This window comes from Acipenser ruthenus, chromosome 5 (genome assembly GCF_902713425.1).
Source record: "Acipenser ruthenus chromosome 5, fAciRut3.2 maternal haplotype, whole genome shotgun sequence".
NCBI lineage: Eukaryota > Metazoa > Chordata > Actinopteri > Acipenseriformes > Acipenseridae > Acipenser > Acipenser ruthenus.
This window is the reverse complement of record NC_081193.1, coordinates 26,705,328-26,722,898: the sequence shown is the minus strand read 5'-3', so window position 1 is coordinate 26,722,898 and position 17,571 is coordinate 26,705,328. Positions and strand designations below refer to the sequence as shown.

Sequence of the window (17,571 nt, the reverse complement as noted above, 5' to 3'; positions counted from 1 at the left end):
TTTCTCATATGGTGATATAGTAGCAACAAGTTGACAAATATATCTTATAAACATTTTATTAGACTTTTGTATATGTCTACATTAATAAAAACATGTTATAAAAAAGTTATTCACTTACTGGTACATTTTTTATTTGGGGGTTTCCATCACCAATTGTTTTTACACTTTATATTCATCATAACCTCAAAAAATGTGGAAGTTATACAGTTCCCTGCCATTTTGGGAATTCCAAGACAGCTGTCTAATTATAATGTGCCGGTAAAAGCCATATCCTTAATTCTAAAAAAATGCTCTGCTACTTGAGAAAAACCCAGCTGGCAATGGTCAGGTTAACACTTGTTTGATAACTGTCAGTTTTGGCTTTATAAGCATTATTGTACAATAAATACCAGTCCCTGTTTTGAAGAACATCACGTCACAAGGTGTGTTCAAAATGTCACAGTGACCTCATAAGCTTACCTGTTTGCGGAGGGATATTATAAACCACACATCTATATTATATGGCAATGCGTATGTTTTCCAATATTATGACATCAGTATTTCACATAACCATGTATGATATTCTTTTAACGTTTTGCCTTGACATTTCCAATTAAACATGTACACGTTACACCTAAATTCACACAGGGTGAACTATTTCATTTCAGGCGGATTGGGAATCCTGTAGTTGTAGCAGTCGTTGAAGATTATAGTTCCGTTTCCGGGTGCTTCCTGGTTGCTGCCATAACTGCTGCTTCTCATTGCTGCTAGTAAGTTTCATAACCCGGGGAATGACAGTGTAATTAAAACATTTTATTTAGCCACTATTGTTTTGGGAATTGTATTGTTTCGTTAAAAAAAAATTAAACAGATACCGGCTGAGAAATGACGACCCGTTCGGAAAGGGAAAAGGCTCTGAAATTGAATGAGCAGCACCAGGCCATCCTGTCCAAAATGCTGAGAGAAGAGGATAACAAATACTGCGCTGACTGCGAGGCAAAAGGTAAAGTGAAAACGACATGCTAATCATTCTTATAGTATTTTATACAAGTCTAACTCCATACTGAACAATGCTCACTGTTAAGCAAATCGAACCTTACAAATAAGTAGACATGTATCGTCCTGTGTTGATCGGTTATGCTGGCATCCAGACACTTTTCATAAGTCAGTCGGAAAAATATAGTAAATTAATCTGGTACTGGCGTTGGAGCTATAGAACTGTACCGGTATTTACTTGGTTAGTCAATGAGTGATACAAAAAACAAAGCAATTCAATTGGTGGAAGCTTCCGCACCCCCTACTTTCTATATGCTTAATCGAAAACACGATTTGTACTAACAAGCATCTAGCATGACAAGCAAAGCTGTTTTTTGTATAACCTGGCCTACAATAAATGACATACCCGCATTACCTTGTGTTATTCACATCAGGTTTGTCTGTATGTGTAGGCTTTCATTCAAACATATTCTACATGTGGAAACTAATTGGGCATAGCAGTATATCAAGAAACACTACAGTTTTCTGTAACTGAAAATGAAAATAGTAAATGTTTTATAACGGAGTAGGCAACTGTGTATTTTCAAGCGGAAACTAGACTCAAATCACTTTAAGCCATTGCATGTTTTACTGTGATCATAATAGTTTGTGTGACTAAGCTCCCAGTAAAACCTGCTGTGCAAATTTAGTTTTTTTATTCCAACCCTGATTTCAGAGACTTGCCCGTGTAAGTTTGAAGGTGGAACTGGACATACTTGTAAAGCATTAAAAATCTTTAGACATTGAATACATAAACATGTTTAATGTGATTCTCCTTTTCAGCAGCATTTAAGGTTTGCTGATACTGTTTGCAGTTACCTCCTTAATGTCAGAATTAAGCTAAATGTGTTATTTACAAAACAAGTTATTTAATGTAATGGTGTGTAAGGTATTTGACTAGTATAATCTACTTCCCCGAGACAATTTATTAAGACAGTGAAGTGTCACCATTAACTGCAGGAGGCTTTTTGGATACCTCGTTCAGCAGAAGTATAAATTATTCAAGTAAGCCTTGGCTCCACTTGATTGAAATTGATTTGGGACAGTTGTACTAGGGTCAGTTCTTGGTTATGTTATTATAGGGCCCAGTCCCTTAGTTTTGAACTGTCAGTCCCGATTATCACATGCACAAGCATAGAGCTTGCCTGACCCACAGCCCAAGGCAAAAAGTCAGTCATCCAGAGCACAAGTGTTGATGCTGATATTGTATCTTTTGTTTTGGCAACTGTAGTTGAAGATACAACTTCAAACCACACCTAATATGCTCTTTGACATGTCTTTTTACAACACACTGATAGAGCTTGAGTGTGTTTCCCAGTTTCCCAGTAGAATCCAAGAACATTTGTCGACGGTATACACTGTTCAGCATGGACAGGCCTAGTGTGAATATTCTGCATTCTTTTATGGGTCTTTATTCAAAATGTGGACCCTTATCTGTCTGTCTGTCACACTCTACATGGTAAATGTGACCACTTCATAGGAAAACGCATGTGCATTCTCTTGGTGTGCGGTTTTTAATAAATATTCAACAAGATGACCCTCTTGGTTTGTGCTTCAGTGTTTGAAATACCTGTATGATAAGTTTGGAGGTTAATCATTTTGGTTAGAAATTCCCAACAAAAAAGGTGTCCCAATTTACCAAACAACTATGTTGTTGCTCTACAGCCAGAAGTTGTAATATAAATATTCATAAATATACAGTGTTCTGATTAAATATCTGAATCGAGGTCATGTCTGAGTTTGTTTCAACATGATAGATAAAGCACACTTTGTAATATTGTGTTGGTACACTGCTGTGTTCTAGGATTTTGTCAATATCCCTTGTTCCAACTTTGTAGCAAGAGAAACAGTGACGCGTTTCGCCGGTGTTTGGCTGCATGCCATTTTGTACTGATGAGATGCACTTGTCGAAGTCGGAATAAACAAGGAGGCAATGAGAAATTACGGCAGTTCTGAAAAGATTGAATAAACCAATCAGGCACTCTCATGATAACCAGTCAGTTTTGAAAAGATTGAATACATCATTTGAGTTTGATGATGAGTTATCAGGTGACTAAACAGTACTGTATCAGTTTTGAATTGGTTAGCAACAAATCGCTATCAGTGCCAACAAGGTGTTCCTTTAAGAGAAGTTCCTGTTCCTTAGCCGGAGCATTTACAATGGAAAAATTCTGTTTCACCACAAGGTTGTTCCCTAAGCCAAAGTGTTATCTTAGGAGGTGTTCCTATACGTGGAGACTACTGTGAATCTAGAGTAGATTGTCAACTTACAGTAGAATCAAGGCTTACAATTAGCTTGGCTAAGTAGACACATATTTAAATCCATGTATCCCAAGTGTGGGCTGAGCACAAAACATTTTGGGGTAACTCTACTGTATTACCCCACAGCTCCTCGCAGCATTGTCGCATACCTGTATGTACTATGTATATCATGGGGGCCATTCTCCCTTCCAGCTGACAGACACACAGTGCCACTGTTATCTTCCTCTTAATTAAAATGAAAGCCACATCTAAAAAGAGAGATTCACTTCCCAGAAACCAAAATGCAAAATGGAAGTCTGACCACTTTTTTAAACAGTGAAACATTATCGTGTCTCTTACTACCAGCCGCTCAGTATTGCTGTCATTAGGGCTAAAAGGAAGTTGGCTATGTGTTTTCATGAAAACAAGTGCAGTATCCTACAAACAGCATCTCCAAGAGAAAATGTGATCTTTGGCAGCTAACTTGCATCCGATTCTGGAAGTCTTTTGGTAAATTACACAAAGTTTCAGTTAAGTGATTGATTAATGTCAAAGTTATGGTGGTTTGCCACTGTGAACCCTTTGCTCTGACATGGTAATGGCTTAGCTACGCAAACGGCTTTGTTAAACTTCCAGGTTACTGATAACGACCTACAGTGACCAACAGTGATGTTTTAGAGTTTCTTGAATCCCAGATGTCACAAATAATTCAAGTAACCATTTCAGTTCCGATAATACAGATTGTGCTCTACAAGTACAGTTGGTGTAACCTTCCATAGCACATTCAGCTATCTAGCCCACGAAGTCCTTTCTTTAGTTTGTTTTGGTTTCCCTGTACAGAGGGTTAGGCTTGTGTGTACAGTGCTCTAAAAAGAATGCAATTCAGTATTGTATTTACTTTTGGATTTGTTGCTACAATGCTGCACAGTGTCCCACAAAACCCTGCCTACTGCATCTAAAACTTTCTGTCTTTACTGGGGAACATAGATGCCTGGATACGAGGATATACTGTAGTAGAGGCTGGCATACATGCAATATGTGCAGTATAACATTGCAAGAGTTTTACTATATCTAGACAATGGCTCCTGCAATTGAGATTTAACTTGCAAAAGGCCATTCTAGCACAGGTTATATAGGGGTACTGTAGATATGCACTGTCTATATATCACATGTTTTTGTATATCTAGAGAAACCCGTCTTCAATGATGAAACTTGGTTTGGACATTTTTTACTGAGCGCATCAGCATATGGGGCATACAAAACAAAAGTGTTTGTTCTACTAAACATTTTTTCAGGGAACACTCTCCATAGCTATGAGAGAGGAAACATTTAACTAATTGTAATGTCAGTGCGACAGACAAAAAAAATAATTGGATGACAAACACAGTAGTTTTGGAGTTCAAACATGTTTGGACAATAAAACACATTCTTGGTATACAGTATATCAGGGTGTTCTTTCCAGGAAAGAACTCTGCATTGATGTACATACTGTGCTGTAATTCTCGTGCTATCTGTCATAATTCCAAGTTCTTCAGGCTAATCCTAATCTAGACCATGTTGGTTTATGTTTGGACTCTGTTTTATTCAATGGGTTTGGCCTATAATAAAAGGTGAATCTTCAGAACCCCTTGGTGAAACTTTGTTGTGAATTTAGGTCACAGAGATGGTCACGACTTGCAGTATGGTGCACACACCTAATTGACTGAGTTGTTGAACATTAGAACTGTTTGGCTGAGTGTGATTAAACAGTTTGTAAACATTTGCTCTGGGATGCTGTTCTACATATTTTTACTAGCAGGTATTTTCTAAATGGTACAACATGTGATACTGTGATGTGAATTACGGTTCCATCTGGATTTCTTACAAGAATGTTCATCAGTATTTTTCTACATGTATCCCTAGTGTAGGCTGAGCACAAAACATTTTGGGGTAACTACTGTATTACCCCACAGCTCCTCGCAGCATTGTCGCATACCTGTATGTACTATGTATATCACAGGGCCATTCTCCCTTCCAGCTGACAAACACACAGTGCCACTGTATTATCTTGCTCTTAAAATTAAAATGAAAGCAGCATCTAAAAAGGCTGAAGGACAAATGAAAGTTAAGCCTTACTGCAGGGCTCTACATTTATTTTATTTTTTAACTATTGTGCCCTTGGGCCACTGAGCTAGTATTTGTACTGCCCCGGATGTAAATTTATCTGGCCCTAATATATATATATATATATATATATATATATATATATATATATATATATATATACACACACACACACATAGTGCCTATAGAAAGTCTACACTTTCTATAGGCACAAACTTTTTTCACATTTTGTTGTGTCAGTGCCTCAGAGTTTCATGCATTTTAAATGAGGATTTTTTTCCACTTATCTACGCACCACACTCCACTGTTAAGGGGAAAAAAGTTTTTATTGACAAATTATATATTAAAAATACAAAACAGAAAGATCATAATTGGATAAGTCTCCACCCCCCTGAGTTAATACTTGGTGGAAGCACCTTTGGCAGCAATTACAGCTGTGAGTCTGTTGGGATAGGTCTCTACCAAATTTGCACACCTAGATTTGGCAATATTTGACCATTCTTCTTTTACAAAACTGTTCAAGCTCTGTCAAGTTCCTTGGGGAGTGTTGATGGAAAGCAACCTTCAAGTCATGCCACAAATTTTCGATTGGATTTAGGTCAGGGCTCTGACTGGGCCACTCAAGGACATTTACCTTTTTTGTTCCTTATCCACTCCAGTGTAGCTTTGGCTGTGTGCTTTGGGTCTTTGTCCTGCTGAAAGGTGAACTTCCGTCCCAGTTTCAGCTTTCTTACAGAAGGCAGCAGGTTTTCCTCAACGACTTCTCTGTACTGCTCCATTCATTTTCCCTTCTATCCTGACAAGTGCCCCAGTCCCTGCCGATGAGAAACATCCCCATAACATGATGCTGCCACCACCATGCTTCACAGTAGGGATGGTGTTCTTTGGGTGATGCGCTGTGTTGGGTTTGCGCCAAACATAACGCTTTGCATTTAGGCCAAAAAGTTCAATTTTAGTTTCGTCAGATCACAAAACATTTTGCCACATGGTTACATAATCTCCTGAGTGTTTTTTTGCATGCTTTAAATGGGATTCAAGGTGGGCTTTATTGAGTAATGGCTTCCTTCGTGCCACCCTACCATACAGGCCAGATTTGTGGAGTGCTTGGGATATTGTTGTCACATGCACACTTTGACCAGTCTTGGCCATAAAAGCCTGTAGCTCTTGCAAAATTGCCGTTGGCCTCTTGGCAGCCTCTCTGATCAGTCTCCTTCTTGCTCGGTCATACAGTTTGGAGAATAAACAATGATCACAAGCGACGGTACTTGTGACGTGCTTTTCACCTTTACTTGGATATACAATAAAGGCTACACAGTGATAACGTGAAACCAGGTTAATAATAATACTCATTTGTTTGTGACTAATGGATTTTACTAAATATTCATCGGGCAGTTTGTTTTTCTTTAATGCACTAGTTTTCCAATACCCGATTTAAATTATGTGGAATGCTGTATGTATTTATTAAAATCCAGGTATAGTCCTTCATACAGTAAAGCACTTTATATTTACATGGAACTTGTGGGACTAGAAAAGGACCTCAGGGCTGTAATTCCACTCCCTGTACCCTGTTTCCATTGGCCTACTTATCCAAAGCAAAGGAAATTAATCTCTAGGTTTTCATTTAGTAACTGATTCTTTCTGACAAAACTAGTTATGCAGCAAGGAGAGCAACTGCATTTTTGTCTGAAAATTGTTTAAAAAATAAAAAGAATAAAAGAAAAAAAATAATCTTCACACGGTACATGGATGAATTATATACTACCAGTATATTAACACAAGAGAATTAACAAATGAAGCTGGCGAAGTGCAACTAAGAGCATTATGTCCTATAACACAGCTGACCAGTCTTCAAAAGTTTCAAATGGAAATATATATTCGCTTTTACTCACAACGCACGTGTTTTCCATGAGATGACAAGAGCTGAAAGATTAAACCTGATCATATTACTACAAACTAGTATCTAGGTTCTCAATGACCTAGTTCAACCACTGTTATTGTTTTTTTTTTTTTTTTTAACTTGGATTACAGATATACTATATTCTGTGCCTGGCTCTCTTTTACATGGCAAGTGAGCTAATATACATTAGAAAGCAATTCAGTATAATGCCAGCTGGAACGTCATTGCATCACCAGTGAATCCAATTTAAAATCAATCCAAGCAAATTGGCTGCTTAATTTTGACTTGCTGTATTTTTACTCTTGGTTCACATTTATTGGACAGTAAATACTAAACAGACACAATTCATTCAAATTATTTTGTTTTTATCCATCAAAACCAGCCAATCAATACTGTGCACCGACAAAAGCAACCAATCCTGTACCCGCAGTATTAACATAGAATGATTCACTGAACACAACAATTGGTTGGTTTCAAACTAATGTTTTGTTAAACTTCAGTGACAGCATACAATGTAAAAAAAAAGGGTAATGAATGTGATTTACCAATTTTGGAGATAGAAAGTCACAGTCTTTTCTTCTGTTCTTCCTCTACAAAAGGCTCTAAATAAGTATTTTGTATACCTAACGTGTGGTTACATCATTCAACAATTCTTCTAAACTTCTAATTTTCAAAGACAAACATTTCTCTAGAGTTATTTAAATGCTTACCTGAAAAACAGTAAATGCTAAATTGTAGAATTAGTTTGTCCACCTTTTTAAAGAGATTCTGTTTTGATGCAGCTGGTGTCTTTCTCGAAGACATTTTAAAGAAATCGTGCAGCTCTATGCAGTGTGTTCAATCATTTATTATTATTATTATTATTATTATTATTATTATTGGCAGACACCTTTGTCCAAGGAGACTTAGAAGTGTTAAAGGGCAGTACAGTGTAACAATGCAAATATGTAAATACAGTAGTTTACAGTAAGTGCAAATAATACTACTAGAATACAATTATGAACTAGGATGAAATAAGTAAGGATTACAAGTTGTATCTACAGTGACATAGTAGTGCAAGTATAGTGCATTAGCTGAGGATCCAGTGATGTGGTGTTTAGCCAGGCAAGTCCAGTGCATGTTAGGAGGGGTAGATCAAGAGATCTACAAGTGCAGTCTAAACACGTGTGTTGAGGAGGCAGCTGAAGGCAGTGGGGGATAAGATTTATCAATACATTATAATCTGTTAAGTGTGGTGCATTTCCCTACCTTTTAAAATATCCACATACTGGCTGTGCAATGCTAACCTCCATACTAATATACTGTACCAGTTCACAGTAATTGCAGACAATACAGTTCTAGGACTGTATTGCTAATTTGCATCACTATAGATTTAGAAAGTTTTTAATCTGCTGCTTCCGGGTCCTTTTATAGATCTCAGTCAAAGCCTCTCTATTACAACAAAAATTGCAAATTTGTAATTAAAAATTATTATTATTATTATTATTATTATTAGTATTATTATTAGTATTTTATTTAGCAGACTTAACTATGCATCTATGCATGAACTATGCATCAGCTGCAGAGTCACTTACGACAACGTCTCACCCAAAAGACGGAGCACAAGGAGGTTAAATGACTTGCTGAGGGTCACAAAAGAAGTCTGTGGTTGAGAAAGACTCCGTTTACTGAAGAGCACTGTGTGGGCTGTTCTTGACACAGAACTAGCTCCAGGTTTTGTTATGAATTGTTACATTTCAGTGAAGTGCATCTGTTCTTGTGCTTCAGATGCCCCCTGCTGTTGAAATGTGTTTGGTGCACCAGATAGAACTCTGCTGACAAATTTGCTTTTACTGAGGTGAATGAAGCATAAAGGAGTTGTTAGTCAGCAGGGGGCATCAAAAGCATGGGTTTTTAGAATTGTGCTGTAAAATGTTGAATTGTTCACCTTCAACAGGATTTTATAAAGATGATGGATTATTAATTAGACCCTAATATTATTGTTCTTGTCCAAAAGAGGCAGTTCTTTCTCACATAACTCTCTTTTTTAATCACACATGCTGCACATTAGTGGTTTCATCAGGGGGGGATTATTTTTCTTTTTTCCCCCAGAGGGGTTCAGGGGTCCTTGAATTGTATTGTCTGCAACTACTGTGAACTGGTACAGTATATTAGGGCGCAGGTTAGCGTTGCACAGACATTATCTGAATATCTCATAAGGTAGGGGAATGCACCACACTTGACAACAGATTAAAATCTATTGAGAAATCTTCTATAGTTGCCACAGAATGTGTGGTTTTTCTTAGTGTTTTTTCCAGTCGTATTGTAAGCCTTTTTCCAATTTTGAAATATTGATTTTTGCATTCCTTTCTGATACTGTATCCCTGATGTGTCAAATGTGCTTTTATAGGAATCTACAACTAGAGTGATTTTCAGTTTTTGATCTTTTATAGCCCTACTCTGTGTCCGTATATTATAAACTCGCCTGCGGTAATTTTAAACAACAATAAATTAATTTTTTGTCAATTTTTAAAAAGAAAAAAGGGGGACTGAGGTACCCTGTTTAACTTGTCCATCTAACCTCTGCATTTGCCACTTGCTTGGCACATCGTAAAATAGAACAATCCTGTTTTCTCCAGGCATTTGCTCACCTCCCTTTTGGGGCCTAGTCAGATGTCATCGTCTTAATTGGTCTTCTTCCTCCACATTTGCCTCTGGGAGCTTCTCCACAGCCCTTGACCTTGGATGTCTGTGGGCATTAAGAAACGCTCGCTGTTGGATGCTAGTCTGAAGTTGCCGTTTTAATTGGTGCTTCCAGCAAGCTAACCTGTCCGGGTGCTGTGAAGAGTTCTGTAAAGCAGTTGATTCCTGCACCTTGCTTATTGCTGCAATGTACACTGCAGTACCTTATACCTCATCCACTTCTTGGTCTTGGTTGTTTCCTGTACTGTGGGAAGTTGTGCATGTCTCTCACTACTACTTTTTTTTTTTTTTTTTTTTATCTTATTTTGGTGCATGTTCTTAGAATGTGGATTCCTATTCTTGGCCCACAGGGGAAAATGCTGGAGAGTGAATCCAGACTAGCACTTTGGAAACAAAAGGCCAGAGAAAGGCTGCCAGTCTCCAGACGCTGTACAAAAACAACTAGAAAATAAAAGGTGGCCAAGCTTGGCCATGCGCTTTGGTAATTGGGCTGACAGCCTTCCCTTTTTGTGCTGCAATTGTGATGTGTCTTCAGGGACAAAATCGAAGTAATAAACCAGCTGCTGCTTCTGGTGTCTTCTCCAAACTAGCACTTGTATTTTATGTGTTACTGTCTTGTCTTGCAAGCCAAAATGTCGGCACGACAAGGAATCTTTTGCCAAGGAATGGCATGTGAACTTGCCGCAAGTTTGTAAAATTAAAATATCCAATACAATGTTAGCTTATCTTCAAGCCCTTGGGCCAAATGGGTAACTGTAACAGGGGTGTTCTGTTACGCGTGGGTATCCACTGAGAGAATGAGAGACACAGAAGGTTTGAAGTCGAAATGCAGCTCGGGCGTCCAGGTTTTATTATTTACACATAGGCAGTTGGAGTGTTGGTGGCCGCCACTAGGGTACCAGCAATGGTAGCTCTAGTGTGGGAGGCAGTAGAAGTGCACATGAATACAGAAAGGCAAAAATAACATTTTGTACAAAAACTAGAAAATAAAAGGTGGCCAAGCTTGGGCCATGCGTTACTCCTGCTATACAGGGAGGTCCCGCACCTGGAATGCTACACTGCCACATACTAAACCACTGGTGTGGATTAAAATCCCCTAAATAAATCTTTTTAACCTGAAGTGGTAATTATACCTTCACAAAGAGCCCTGGTTAAATAGGCAGGCGTTCTTCAAGTTTAGTTCTCTCACCCTGGTTAAACACACAGTCGTGAGTCTCTTCCTCTGGTAACAAAACAACACATAGCATGGAACAGCACAGAACAAAGGACTGCCTTTCCAGACCCTTTTTAAAGGCAGGTGACCAGGGTTAATTGATTGTCCACACCTGGCCACCTGCTGCACATTGAGTTTCATGTAGGCAAGCAGGGAGGTCTAACCTCCCAGCTCTGCCATCCAAAATTAAACACAGTCAGTACGTTTACATGACAAAGCGTTTTCCGAAAACTGAATCAGAAAACTGATTTTCTTAAATCGTCACTTTTCTGTGTTTACATGATTAATGATAGAAAGTCTAATTAGAATTCAACTGTATACATGGATTTAAGTTTTCGGAAAACGCAGGATATTTTCGCATGCAAAGTACTGTAGTAGCCTAAGTACAATTTGAACAGACTGGACATTTCTGCGATAGAACGGAGACCAATCCAATATAGTGCTTTATCGAAGTGCCAGGTCTTAAATTCAAAGATTACTATCCTATACCTCTATTCAGATTCCCCACAATGTGCAATCAGCCTTTCCAACAGCTCCTTCTGTTCTATATTAACAGTTTCTTTTGCTTTTAAATTCTCACATCATTTTAAAGCTGGGAAACATTTGCTGCTTCAGTATGGGCTATTAACAAATATATACAGACTTTAACAAATGTATTACTTTATCCCTGCATGCAAACTGACTACAGCTTATTATTATTTTCTCTGTTTTCTAAAACCACATGCAGGAATGAAGGTCAGTTTGCACATGTGCAGTACGCTATCAGAATAAGTTTTCCGAAAAGTGTGGTTACGTGATATACATTTTGTTAGTTTTCGGAATTTAATCGGAAATTTCTAGGTGCTTTTTTCCGAAAACTGACTTTAGGAGTATTCCGATACATTTTCCGAAAACTGTGTTTACATGACTTTTGATATCGGAATTAGTTTTCGGAAAACGTAGTTTTCCGAAAAATATTGGAATTCTTATGCTTATGTAAACGCACTGACTGTTAGTTACCAAACCATATAATTAGGCTTACTACTTTTCGATATTAATCTGTAAAGCTTGTTAAATGTTGGAAAGCACTTGCTATTTTTTATTTTCTTACCAAAAATTATTTAGGAATCCTCTCTAGTTTGTGTAGTTTTTATACTTACTGACTGTCCCGTCTCCTTTCCGCTCTAGTACTGTTATTTCACCCTGTTCTGACAGATCTCGTTGACTGAAGCAGCGCTACAATGCACTCATTCGCTTAAATGACTGTCAGCATGACCTACACCAACTGTGCACTTTCATTTGCCAGCTAAAGCGCTTGTCATTCAAAGCGCCTACTTTGAAATGAGCAGGTTAAGGTGTAGGTAGGCTTTTGCTGTAGGTATACGGTGACAGTTACTAGTCTGATTTGATAATGGGGCGCAAGAGGAAAACACTTAATGAATATTGTGCACAATACCCTGAGCGATGTCTGAAATCTCCATGGCAGGACGAAGCGGGCCTGTCTACCTTGCCTTCCAGTGACTGAGTCCAGCTGTGCTGAGCCTGAAGCAGGAGAGGAGGAGCAGACTCCAAAATAATAAGTGCAAGCTAGTTCTGTTCAACTATCTAATGGTTTGTTCTGTGCATGTTATTTTTACCAGTAAATTTATGCTATAGGATCTATAGCTGTACAAGGAATAGCTATGTGACCAAATGTTATTTCAATTAGAATGTTGGTAACCATGATTTTGTTGCATGTTGAATATGATAAAGGGGTTTTGCTAAATAAGATGTTTCTCAATGGCATATAAAGTCTGGTTTTTTTTTTTTTTTTTTTTTTTAAAGCATAATGGTCGGTTTCACCCATTCTCTGCTTGAATGGAAAGATAAAGATTAAAAAAAGTACATTCTTTCTAAAATAAACGTCGATATTAATCCACAACATTTCATTTTAAAATGCCTAATCTACTATTGTGGGTCTTAAATTTGAACAATATAAAATTGAACAATATAGTCTATAATGTAGAATCTGCATTTCCTTCAAAATAATGGTATTGTGTTTTGACAATCTCATTTCTTTTATTGACAAATACCAAGTGTGCAATACTTTAGCCATTAGATGGAGCCAGAGGTTTGGCTGTCTGGTTACCGTAGTCTAAGTAGCCTATTGTAGGATTTATTTTATTTGTCTCCTGGAAATGTTTATTTTTTATTTTCATTCATCGTGGCACACCTTTTTGCAATTTTTTTTTTTCTATTCACATTTTATGTAGCAGACTTTTTTTTTTATTATAGGTGGGTCATTCCACGCCAACTCAACCAGAAAAGGGACATTTCGTTGCCTGTCCATCTCAGATTTTCCTAGAAAAATTCTCCTGGGGGTTTTCTGACATGCTGAGTTCAGAAATGATAGCCATTTTTTTAAATGCCCCCTTTGACCTGTGACCTTGCAAAGGTCAACCTAAAGTGAGAAAGGGACCTTGACCAGAAAAAATCGCTCTGGGTGCAATAGATGCTACCATCATGTGTAGCACCTTGTTTACTCGTATTGAATAGGGCTTTTCAGAAAAAATACTACGAGCACCCTACTCACTTGTGGCAAATTGCCAGTCGAGGGGTAACTGACGAGTTTTATTCAAACTTCAGCCTAACCCTTTACCCTGTAGGGGATGTGGGTCCTAAAATGTAAGTATTGCTGTAAGACCCTTAGGTACCAGTCTTCCAAATTCTGTGAAAAACTTTTGGTTTCAAGTCCTGCCACTGGTCAATAATAAAACAAAATATAATAATTTTAAACACTATATACTTGTAAAAGTTGTATGGCTTCCCGAAATATGTCTGTCTTCTAAACGCCCACAGGTAGATTGGAATTGCTACATGACATGCAATTGGATACAAATGTCACTTGACCCTCCCCCAACTTTCATTGCACATTCCACAGTACTAGCACTGCCTGAGAAACCGATCATAGAATAGAATATGAAACTTGACGTACACCCCTATGGCATGGTACTGTAAGTGGGTTTTCATTTGGCGCATGTGCGTACGTCATGGTGTTGAAGTGGTTAAATCCCCTTGAAATTTAAATTTTTGGTATTTGTACCAAGTTTAGGCCATAATAAACACGGGTTTAAAGCTGCTTTATATTTCGGTCAGTGCAGAGACCTGGCGTTTGGAGTAAACGACTGACCTTACTTTTAAGATTTAATATGTACAAACGCATAAATAAGTGCTACACATTTATTAAAAAAAAACAAAAAAAAAAAACTGGTAAGTAATGTTATAAACTATTTATGTATCTGCTTTGCTTGTTTTTTTCTCACAACTTACAGTACCAGAACTGTTGTGTTTTTTTTTTTTTTTTGATCTGATGAGATCAAATGAGGTTGGTCCAGGGAAAAAAAGATATTCAGAATATAGTGCAAAATTACATTGTCCAGAACTGCCAGCTGATAGTCTTTCAAAATAAATGTAAAATCTGATCTTAAATTGGTGACGAATACCAAAATAACTCAGTGTTTTGTATAATTTGTAATTTTATTGGATGCAGAACGACAGAAAAAAGAATATCGCAATATACCGGTATATCTGTATTATCGTGCACCCCTAGTTTTATACACATGAAAGTGGGGACATGAATGTGTCTTGTTGCTTTATCGTCTTTATATTCCATATTCCATTTTGCTGTATTTAAAAATTGGCCTCTGTCTGGAATTCTTTTAGAATGTCTTCTAAAGGCACTGGCAAGCGACACAGCACAGTACATACTGAAAACAACAGAACTCTGCATTTATCTTTATGGAATAGCCACGACAGAAATGTATGCTGCTGAAGTTTTGATGCATTAAATTACACTCCTGAACCTGCATGAAACTAAAGTGGACCAGGCCATTACTCTTGGTGACAGCAAGAAATCCCACTCATGCTGCCTCTGGGTGTCACTATAACAAGAGTTCCAGGGGGCAATCGGTGCATTAATGCCGCATCCATGCCGACAGACACAAGCTCCCGATGGCTTCATGTACAGAATGACAAATGAGAATTTGTGCAATCATACATTCATTACATTTCATTTATTTCAGAAATAAATGAATGTGCCAGTATGGTAATCTTGATTTATGCACTGCATTTACAGTAGGAATGAGGCAGTCTTGTGTGAAGCTTGAAAATACTTTCTAATACAGGCCAGTATGTCACGAATACCCCTTTTACACTGTCACACCTTACTTGTGAGGGCCTGGGACATAGCATATCTGAATCTGGCTCATGACACTGGTGCATCTTGACTGTTGCATCTGTAACCTTATTACTTTTGCCTTTTATTTTATATGTTTGTTTCTTTTTTCATACTGTCGTTGAAGTTGTCTTTTCACAGATTAATAACGGTAAAACTAAAGTATTACAGATTTGTACTGTGTTGTGTGTGGGGTTTTTTTTTTGTCTCACTAAATGTGAATCTCCATACATTAACAGTTTGTAATTATTTGATGCGAGTCAATGTTTTGATTTAACTTGGGCCCTTCTGTTAAGTATTAAACAAATAATGAAACGCCTTTAACTTATGTTAGATGAGACATATGGCTTTAATGTCGCTTTATAAATAAGTTAATCGTAAATAAAATAACACCAAAAACTAAGGACCATCTTTGTATAGAGCTATAATAATCAACATATTCAAGCATGACTTCATGGATATTTATTATTACTAATTTTAGGCTAGAAAGTTCATACTGCATGCAGATGCTTGAATGACAACGCATGAGGAATGAAAATACGCCTCCTCTCTATTCTCTGCGACTCGGCACGTTAGTTACGCGTGATGTCATTCAGTCGGCTCGGCTCTTCAGTGTAAAAACAACTCAAGGTACCCGAACCGTACCAGATTGGCTGGGCTCAGCCGGCTCTGCTCGGATGTGCCAGTGTAAAAGGGGCATAATGACACAGTATACACTTAATGAAGCCGGTGTGTTAAGACATTCTGAGAATCCTTCTGCCTCCCAGTGTTTAAATTCTACAGTAATTAATTAATGAATGTTTTATCTGTCAGAAATGAATTTAGACATTTAACTTGCTGTAACACAACGCTTATGCTACTTGGGTAAAATAAAATACCTTGTTTTTGTTTTAGAATGTGACTAGAGTGGAAAGAGGATGGAACTTGCACTGAAGTGCATCTAGGCATCGTTGGTCTGGTGTATTCCCTGAATGTACATTAAGAGTCAATGCAGAAAGTCTTCCTAAAATGGTCTTGTAATGTCCTGGTTCACTAATTTCCCTATACAGTACCATATCTTCACTACGACAAAAGTTTTTTTGGAAAATGAAGGGCTACATGAAATATTTTTTGGTGGTATTTACATGACATTTAGATGAACTAAATGAGATTATATTGCAGTACATCACATCCCGCACATCAAACAGAACTTTGCCTGTGGCATTCATAAGTGTGGCAGTATGGAAGTTAATAAAATGTAAGACATGTGAAAAATGACACTGGTAATCTTTTTAAGCGTCCTTGCTTTCAAACAGTAATGTGTTTTTCCTTCCCCCTCCAAGATTGCATGTAACTTATTAATCTGCTTAACTTTAACAAAAAAAAAAAAAGATGAGAATTGTGCATATATATGTATATTATATATCTGTATATACATGAATAATAATTCTCTACCCTAATGGCGCTTGCTTGCAGCAGGGGAAAAAAGTACATACAGTACTAGGGCTGCAACGAAGGGTACATTTAGACCTTCGAAGGTTCGGAACACATTACTGAAGGAAGGTTCAAACCTTCAATGGTACTAACTTGCATAATTTACTGGTGATGTCACCATAACTACTTATTTATACTGGATTGAAAATCCTATTTACAGGTGTCTTCCCTCACCAAGATGGAGACTTCTAAATGCTATAGATCAATATCTCTATCTATCTATTTATCTTTGCAGTCACGGACAAAAGTATTTGGGCAGTTCAAAAAAAAAAGAAAAAAAAAAAAAAAAAAAAGTGATTTCTATATTTTCTAACTGTTCTACTGAAAGATATACATCAAAGTAGAGATTCAGCTTTATAATAAAACACATTATTACATAACATGCATAAAATGAAAAATAACATGTAAAAACTAATTTCATAAGTATTTGGGCACCCTTACATCAGTATTTTGTGTGCCCACCCTTTGCTTTCTTTACAGCTTGCAGTCTTTTTTTGGTATTTTGAAACCAGTTCCTGGCATCTTTCCGGAGATATTTTTGCCCATTCTTCAACACATACAGGTTTGAGTTCTGCAATCAACGTTGGTTTCCTTTTTGCAACAACAGCCTTCAAGTCATTCCACAACATCTTGATGGGATTCAAGTCTGGGGACTGAGATGGTCAATCCATAACTGTAATCTTCCTTTTTTTCAGAAATTCCGTTGTAGACTTCGCAGAATGCTTAGGGTCATTATCCTGCTGGAATACAAACCTC

The 17,571-nt window shown here is 37.5% G+C and overlaps 1 protein-coding gene across 5 annotated transcripts in view; it reads left to right on the top strand.

Moving 5' to 3' along the window:
• The first annotated feature begins 637 nt into the window (after positions 1 to 637).
• LOC117402713 (stromal membrane-associated protein 1-like) overlaps positions 638 to 17,571 on the top strand; it is a 95,021-nt gene continuing 78,087 nt past the window's right edge. For 4 of the 5 annotated variants that reach the window (XM_059023918.1, XM_059023917.1, XM_059023916.1 and 1 more), the window contains exon 1: positions 679 to 982. In XM_059023918.1, the coding sequence (XP_058879901.1) occupies positions 865 to 982 (118 nt within the window). In that variant the 5' untranslated portion in view covers positions 679 to 864. Of the gene's footprint in view, positions 983 to 17,571 lie in introns of all 5 variants that reach the window. The other variant, XM_059023915.1, reaches the window with a different exon arrangement.